At 44.9% G+C, this 8,585-nt stretch overlaps 1 protein-coding gene across 1 annotated transcript; it reads right to left on the bottom strand.

The window, feature by feature from the left end:
- Positions 1 to 6,448: 6,448 nt before the first annotated feature.
- Positions 6,449 to 8,279, bottom strand: LOC131889178 (radial spoke head 10 homolog B-like). Its single transcript, XM_059238208.1, has 5 exons — positions 7,783 to 8,279; positions 7,412 to 7,674; positions 7,197 to 7,323; positions 6,934 to 7,133; positions 6,449 to 6,876 (listed from the first exon to the last, which is right to left on the bottom strand). Exons 1-5 carry the CDS (start codon positions 7,927 to 7,929, stop codon positions 6,600 to 6,602), a joined length of 1,014 nt encoding a protein of 337 aa, XP_059094191.1. The 5' UTR covers positions 7,930 to 8,279; the 3' UTR covers positions 6,449 to 6,599.
- Between the last annotated feature and the right edge of the window lie 306 nt (positions 8,280 to 8,585).

The following is an 8,585-nucleotide window of genomic DNA, read 5'->3' as shown; positions in this document are numbered from 1 at the left end:
GAATTCCAAGGTGCGGCCATCAATTACACATCCATTCCAAGACTGCATAGCAGACGACTAAGTTCTTCTGCCCATTTCCACAAATTCTCGCCCTCTTTAAGCGCTTTCGGCGTTGCAATAGCTATTTCCGTCATGGAAAACAAAATTCTGCTGCATCAATTTGTTCTTGAACATACTAAAAGAGGTAAAGGATGTGTCATCTAGTAACATTGTCATCATCATCACAAAATCCATACATAGAGTTCTAATAAGCAGTGTCATGTCAGTATCAGATTGGCTCTCTGTCTGCGGACGTGGTTAGCGTTTTAAAGCGTCTTGAGAAAACGTCATGGAGGAGAATTGAACCGGAGACCTCTCTAAGGCAACGCAACTACATTTACCTCACACAGTAGTGCGTCTAAGAAATTATTTGATTGGTTACTGATGTCATTATCATTTGGCATGAGGCAAACATTATACAAGACATTTTTTTTTTTGCTTTATTGGGGTCAATCAACTTGGATCTTGGGACTTTGAAAGTTTGAAATTGTACTTAGTTGTCCAATTTTACAAGTTTCCCCATTCTTTTGAACAACTGAAGGTGCTAGTTGAAGTCTTAGATGATTTTAGAGTTAATGTAACATTTAAAAGATGAGTTTCACACTCAAAAAACCACAACAGCTGAACCTCGTGTTACAGAAAAAGTTACTTTCGCCACTGCCAAGTCCCAGAAAATTAGAATACCTTTTCCGTTTTTGTTGTGCATTGATCCATTTACCATTTTCGCACTTCTTGTCGAGGTAGTGTTGATTATAAAGTACACACTGTTGAGCTATTTGCGCTGTTCTTGAATTTTCGCCAGGCCAAAGTGTTTCCGTGGCACGGAAAGAGAGAAATCACTTACTGCTCGGGACAACGAAAGTTACAAATGTCTTCGGATCATTAAGACTTGCTCTTTACACCCGACACGGACAAGGCTGTCTCACATTAATCTTTTAGAAGGCGATGTAAATGTGAGTGTTGAGTGAACTACGAGGTTTCTTCCCCCTCCCACCCGCCTTTCGCTTTAAAATCCGAGGCCAATTTCTCTCATAACTTCACGTTCTGCATCAAAAAGATCAACAAGAGCTCCTGTCTTTCTCTCTCTCTCTCTCTAGTACGCGTAATGTCTGTCTGTCTCCCGAGTGCTCTGTATTCGGTTCTCTTGAACTTGTTTTTTCCTTCGTTCTTGCTGCCATCCATTAACAGGGTTCCCAAGTGTTCCAACCAAAAAGTAAATGAAAACTTTTTATCCCCGCTGAAAGGTTAATTGGCGCCTCGAGGTCCAGGGTCGCTCCATCTCCGCCTTCCCCAAGAAACGGATATCCGTTCGGTCTTTCGTTCGTTTTTCGTATGGAGGAAAGCAGAAAGTATCCTCTGGATTTCAAGCTTGAAACAGTTTACGAATGACTCGGATTCTCACAGAGGCGTTGACAGATGAAGGAAGCTAAACTAAGTGGAACAAGTTGATGGCGTTTTTGCTTGCACACATGAATAACACAACATGGCACGACGACGAATGAAAAAGAACCGGACAAAAAGCTAAAAAGTACACAAAAGAGACTGCTCTAATTGAAGGACTTCTTTAGATGTTGAAACAGATTTGAAACACTAAATAGCCCGTTCGTTACCTAGTACATAGGTAACAGTCCAGTATGTTGAGTCACTGGTTTGACAAGCTCCTTATTTCTGGGTGAGATATGCACTCGCGAATTCCAACCAAACCCTGAGGTGTTGGACAGGCATTTGAAAGTCGCCCATAAATCTCTCCGCTCAAGGCTGGCGATTTTAATGGGACAGGCTTTACAAATTCAGGCCGCCGTTGCCATTCTCCTCGAATTCTTGGACTTCTCATTACAATCGGAATCCCGAACCAAACCGCGACCTCCTCTGACCCCCTCTGACCTTCTCAACAATGACGAGCAGACTCACTAAACGAGAATGCAAGAACGCAATGAACCACGATAATTGGCTATGATTTGGCAGAAGTCTGCGGATCAACAGAACTGCCTCAGCGGGTCATAGATCACTCGATGCAATTCGCATTGAAGATTCGCATTTAAGAGCTTTGGAATAACATGTGATATCAATCTGGATGAGATGACCGCCCCTCCTTATGAGTATGGCACACAAGCACACTCAGGATATACGACGAGTATGTATGTATGTACGTACGTACATACGCACAGTATATCGACCTAGGAATAGGGAGCGAGTAATCTTGATCATGATTTGCTGCATAATGGCTTTCGACATTGGCCATAAATCAGCTTTGTGATAGGATCAACTTTTATGACAAGATTATTTTACCCTTATTTATGAGACAACGGCTGCAAATCAAGCATCAAGCACCTAGGTCTCTTGGCCACCAATCATAAACCTCAGGGACACATTCATTTGGGCTCTCGTTGATCTCAAACTTTTGGGTGAAGTGTTTAGTATCCAACACCAAAACGGATGGGCCGACAGGGAATATCATTTTCTCTATGTTCTCTACACGGTAATCCTGAAATCTGGCATCTCCAGGGTGTGGGTGGGTGCCTTGTGTTTGCTTCTTATTTTTACTCACTTCATGCCACCAGTCCAACATCACTCACTCACTCACATTTAGGTGACGCTTTGGAGCCTCAGAACCATTTGTCATCGAGATTAATAGACCCGCCTGTGCGCCTTCTTCTCCTCCTATCTGTCTTCTTGGGAGAGAAAAAGAGCTTTTTCCATGCTTGCTAAATTGAGCTCCATCTTGGTGGGGAGACGCACTCAACGTACTACGTACATCCATACTCGTATGTATGTGAACTCACACTCACAGGGGCTCGATTCATGTAGGTCTCTAGGTGTGTGTATGTATGTAAGTATGCATGCACCGTGTGTGAGTGTGTGCATGGACTAGGATATGTGCGTAGATGGGTTAGCGTGAGTGACGTTAGTAGCGGAACAGGGAAACGACCCAACATTGCTTGGAACCATTCCTCTTTTCTGCCAAGGGTAATGGGACGGTAAGTCATGTTGGAACGAAAGACAGATTATCTGCGGGTTACAGGTTGGCTCAGGATGGGTGATGAGGATTTGTCAGCCCGCGAACTCGTGTGCTTTGGCGGTGAATCCACTTTGGTCAATGATTGATCCCTCTTAATGAGGGCGGGAAGGAGTGGCTTTATTTGGGCGTGTTCTTAAAAATCCTTTATGTACACTGAACGTACCACACAGAACCTCAAGCTGGTGCCAATTGAGAGAGAGAGAAATAAGGACTATGCACATAACGTAAACTGTACAATATATGCACGCTCGGTACGGTTAACGGTGGCGACCCTCAATCATTCTTGATCGTTGGCAGTCCGTGGGTTTGACGGGAGCTCATTCATCATGGCCATGACTCGTTGGTGGGCTAGATGGAACCAGTTTGCCTTGTCCTGAGGAAGGAACGCCTTCAGCGAAGAAACCAGCACCGAGGAGGAAAAGGTTAGGTCGGGGGCCTCTAAAGTGTTCCAAATTCCATATTTCACATTCCTACTTTGCCTTTCTAAGCGAGAGAGAAGCGACAGCAACGAAAAGGTTTGCGTATTCCCTACTACCATCTAAGTGGGGACAAGTGAGAAATGGTTTTTGTATTTGGAACATTAGTCATGCTGAGATCTCGAGATCATAGGATCACTACGACCGACCGAAGCCAGGAACACGTCGGTGGACTGAGATTCGTCTCCCTCTCGCCTTTTCTTTGCCGCCTGAGTCGGCTTCTTTCTTTCTTCTTTCTCTCTTTCCTTACCCTTGGAAGGACTTTGTTCCCGGACCAGGTTTTCAGATCAATCTTCCCAACTGTGTCCCGCTGACGAGCGCGTTGACCCACAACGCAGAGGAGGTGATCCGTCATTTCTATTCGACGCACCCTGCTCCTTCATTCTAGTACCACAACCACCACCACAATAACAACTGTAGCAGCAGCAGCAGCGGCAGCAGCAGCAGCAGCAACAATCAAGTCACTCTCTCTCTCTCTCTAGCTCTCCCAACGGGGATCCACGAGGGAACAGAGTGGGCAACTGGATAACTCTTGTTGTTGTTGGTCCAAGAAAATACGTGGTCCGCAGCACCCGAGATCTCTTTCTCTATCTCTCTCTCTCTCTCTATGACTGGAAACAAATTCCTCTTCGATCATAAGGCTGTGAAGGCCCTCGCGGCTCTGGAGGCAATACTCCCCGGATCTTTGGTGTTGGCTCGCAGCTGGTTCCAAGTCGATTTGTGGTGAACCGAAGAGAGATGATTGATATTCCTCAGCTAGAAACTGCCATTAGGGCCTATCCATCTGTCATGCAGACTCAATGGAAAACAGAAGAACTGAAAAGAAGAAAAGGAAAGAATAATAATAATAAGAAGAAGACGAGGGCGGAGGCGTGGAGGCGTGGAGGCACCAGCCCAGGAACACGCACACCAAGACGACGGAGAGGAGCTCAGCTTAGCCCTTAGTCCCACCGAAAATGGCAAAAGTAAAGCTAAGCTCGAGGAGATCCACGCAACGAAGCGAAAAAATACACAGAGAAAGAAGGCTAGCCCTGGGAACGAAGGCCAAGAACGATAAACCAAGATCAATCATCCTCACCAGGACGTCTGTGGCACCCACAACGACCGAAACGACCATGGAGAAACGACTTGCGTGCCCGGAGGTGGATGAGGAATGGGGAAACGAGATCCACCTTTGGAACCACTTCACATTCAGTTCTGAGAGAAAATTAACGAACACATTCCGAAGCCAAGACTGACAAGCAGAACAAGAGATTGCTGATAACAAGATGGGATGTTAGATGTCTTCCAGGTCGCCAGGTATCAATTACGTGCCAAAATTGAATGCCCTAGTTGTCTTTGGGGTTGTCCAGATATTTTGAGCTTGACTCGAAAAGCGTGCTCTGGAAGGGTTACATCTTCGCTGAAAAAACTTGTACTGATCTTATGATTTCTGATTTTCATCCAGTTATCAAAAACAGTCTCAGAATCGTGCATATCATTTCCTACAACATGAAACCGTGTTATGAATATTAATTTAGTGTCAGAAGGGAGTAAAAGTATTTGGTCTTTTCTTGATTTTGCATTTGAGTCCAGCTCTCTATTCAAATCGGATTTCAATATATTTTTGAAGTATTCCATCAGTAATAGATAGTTTTGGAGAAATAATCTCACTTATGGAGCCTTTTGAGCGATGTTGAAGTGCAATAAGTTTTGCATAAATAGGAACAATTAGAAGTTGTGGCCAAAAAGACGGACATAACTTTCGTTTGGGAATGAGATCAAAACGTAGAAAAGCAAATTAGTTCTCTAGTACTCTAACCTAGTACATTTAAATGAGCTCTTGATAGACGCATTTTGATCACTGGCCATATTTCACTGCAACTGCCTGCAATCCTTGCTCAATAATATGCGTTCAACCCTATATGTTTTTCTTTCTCTACCGTTGAGAGTACCGTGCTCAGCCCGTGTAAAAAAAGTATTGGTCACTCGTCCCACGACTAGAGTACAAAAGGGGCGGGTTAGAGTTCAAGCCATAACATAGATTCTGCTCCAAACTCACAACAGCAGCAAGACAACAACAGTTACCCCAAGAATCTCTGCGTCAACAGTGGGGAAGTACAAAAGTTGGAGAAAAATGTGCTTGAGTTCATCATTGACGAGGGCTTGAGACCCAGATCGGCAATTAGTCCATGTTACTTCGAAATTGCAAGTGCGAATGATTCATTGTCACGGACATTATTATCCATTTGTTGCGTTTGCGTTAGTGCTGTGGCGAATCCGGACTCGAGCCTTAATGCACTCGAGTCTTTTAGACGATTTTGGAGAAATTGACTGAACTCGAGTCGGGACTCGTCAAAAATAATATTTCTTTCTTTCTATAAATTTTGCCAGAAAAGGAGGTTTTTCTTCGTCATGAATTGACCACCTAAGAAATCAGCCCTTGAATAATGATTTCATTAGCCTTTGTAAAAAACAACGTGAGTCTTAGTGTTTGATTCGAGTTCAGTTAAAGACTCGAGTCGTCTGACGCACTCGGGTCTTTTGCCGGACTTCAGTCCTGATTCGGTGAGTCCGACAAGAAGTCAGAAAATCAAAGGACTCTGACTTTTCTGGACTCGCTCCAGCACTAGTTTGCCTGCACGGCGTGAGAGGGAGTCGACCAAGGCTTCCGAGCCGAACGAGAAAGAAACATTGAAACGGAGCCACAGAGGCAGATGGATATAAAATTTGTGGGTTTGGGTCATATTTTACTACACACTCGTACACAATGCTTTTGGCTCGAGTCCGCGTGCTTTGCTCCGCAATTTAGCTTGAACATCAGGGAAAAATAATTTTCAGCCTGCCACTTACGTTCGTGTTACGGGGTATTTGTTCCCACTGCAACACGTAAATTTAGATTGAATATTACGTAGAGGCACTTGTTCGCGCCAAGTTATTGCTCCAATCATATATTTACTATCACAATGTGTTGAAATGACAAACGTGTTTTCACTCAAGCTTTTGCTTTCCATGTGCTTATTTCTTCTTCCTTTGAATGAGATCGAGTTTGATTGTTGGCTCGCTTGTTAAAAAGTTCTGGTGCATCAGGAATTGACGTTCATGAAGAACGCCCTGAGCACACTCTGATCATCCCGTTGGGAAGCCTCGCGAAGCAAATCGAATTCATCCTTGGCCTCATGCATAGAATCATTCACATCTGCGGGTGACTGGACTACGTTGGCTTTGGGTTCGCGGTCACTGCCCGGTTGAATTGGCGATCCAAAGAAAAAACTCTCGCCCGGATCTCCTCGGTCTCGAATCACTTTTTGGAACAAGCTCAAACCGGAGATTTCCGGACCTTCGCCTAACACTGAAGGTGGACTGAAGACAGGAGAAAGATTAACATGATTAGATCATCCACTTCAAGGGCTTGATTACCTGGGGGTGGTTGAAGTGGTGGTGGGCACCTTTGGATTGGGAAACGGGAGCGATGGTTGGAAGTGGTTTGGGTCATTAAACTTGGAACGCATCGAGGTTTCCGGGTCGGAATTGCCCTTGCTTACAATGTTGTCTTCGATGCGTTTGCCATTGTTCCAGATTTCAATGGTGGTCCTTCCATTGGCCTCAGTGAACACGACCTAAGCCCGGGGAATGACTTGCCAAATATTGAGTACACTGTTTGAAATCAAAGGCCGACTCACCTCGCCATCCAAGATGTTTTCCAAAAACACCCCTTGTCGCTGATTACCATTGGGATAGGTGAAAGTGGCGGTTCCATCGATCTTGCCCCTTCGGAACTCACCTCGTAAAACGTTCCCATTGGAGTATCTACATTGATTTCGATTCAATTTTCATTTCGACTATAATGGTTCATTTAGTGGGGTTTTAAAATGTGCGCGCGAGTCAATTTCTCTACCTGATTTCCCCTCGTCCATCTTCAACGCCGTCCTTATAATCCCCGGTGTAAACGGATCCATCTCTGAAGAAAGTTGTTCCATTTCCACTTCTGACTCCATTGAACCACTCTCCGGTGTAATTGAGACGGTGAAACTTGTCATCGGAGAAGTAATTGATGACCCCAAATCCTTCTGGGACCTGAGTCCCGCCAAACCGACGTCGACCATTCACAAAGCCTTCGTAAAGACCGTTATTAAGACCAGATTTATCTCGAAGAAATATCTGAAAATAATGTCACCACCCATTGTCAGCTCAGGCACGAAAGTGAGACACCCTCCCCTAAAGAAAGGACAGACGGAGTGGCACGGCATGGTGTGGCTTCGATCTTACCTCAGCTCTGAAAACATCTCGAGAGAGTCGTTGTTGCCCTTGGATCCAATCCACGTGTAGAAGAAGGCCGGCCATGAAGAATACTTGTGGCAGATCGCGTAGAATCAAAAAGTCGCCGGTAAGACGAGAGGAAGAAACCATCAACATGGTGTGTATATGTAAGTGTGGTGTTTGAGTTGTATTTTCAATCTGGTCAGAGCTAGCACTTCAAAATTGTTCAATATTTGGTTACTCCTCTGAGCAGAGATCCACGTCGTACTGAAGGAAAAGGATCCCGAAGATGAGAAGAGACTGGATGGATGGTTGACTTCTCTGACCCTGGATGACTCCAGACCTGGTCGACTACGCCCACGAGACTCATCCCCTATAAAATCCAACATTGCTGAAGCAGTGCAAGGAAAATGAATCGGAAACACAATCCAGTCATGCACTTTGCGGACCAATTCTGAGGAGCCAAAGGAAGGGTTGACGATAAATCCCTGACACTGTGCATAAGAATTGTACTCATCCACGACATTCAAAGACATAGGTTAAAGGCAAAATTCAATTGAATGCTTCGCGTCCAGGGATGGAGTCATCCCGCAATTACATGTTTGGTTTTCAGGAGTGTCAAGAGGGAGTGGGATAAAACTACCGTTCAATATGTCCTGGCCACACCATCATCGCTAAAAAATCATCCAGGGATCGCCTCCTCGTTCGTCTTCTTCTGCTTCGACATCATCATGGGCCTCGTCAGCGTCCTCGTCGTCGTTCTCGTCGCTGTCTTGAACATCATCCCCACATGCAATTCCATCTCGTGTCTC

This window comes from Tigriopus californicus, chromosome 10 (genome assembly GCF_007210705.1).
Source record: "Tigriopus californicus strain San Diego chromosome 10, Tcal_SD_v2.1, whole genome shotgun sequence".
Lineage (NCBI taxonomy): Eukaryota > Metazoa > Arthropoda > Copepoda > Harpacticoida > Harpacticidae > Tigriopus > Tigriopus californicus.
The sequence above is the reverse complement of the archived record's forward strand: the minus strand, read 5'-3'. Positions and strand labels throughout refer to the sequence as shown.

Coding starts and splice junctions, on each gene's coding strand:
- LOC131889178 (XM_059238208.1), bottom strand. CDS start 7,929: ATGTTGATGGTTTCTTCCTCTCGTCTTACCGGCGACTTTTTGATTCTA. Junction 7,675..7,782: donor GAGATGTTTTCAGAGCTGAG/GTAAGATCGAAG, acceptor CATTATTTTCAG/ATATTTCTTCGAGATAAATC. Junction 6,877..6,933: donor ACCACTTCAACCACCCCCAG/GTAATCAAGCCC, acceptor TCCTGTCTTCAG/TCCACCTTCAGTGTTAGGCG.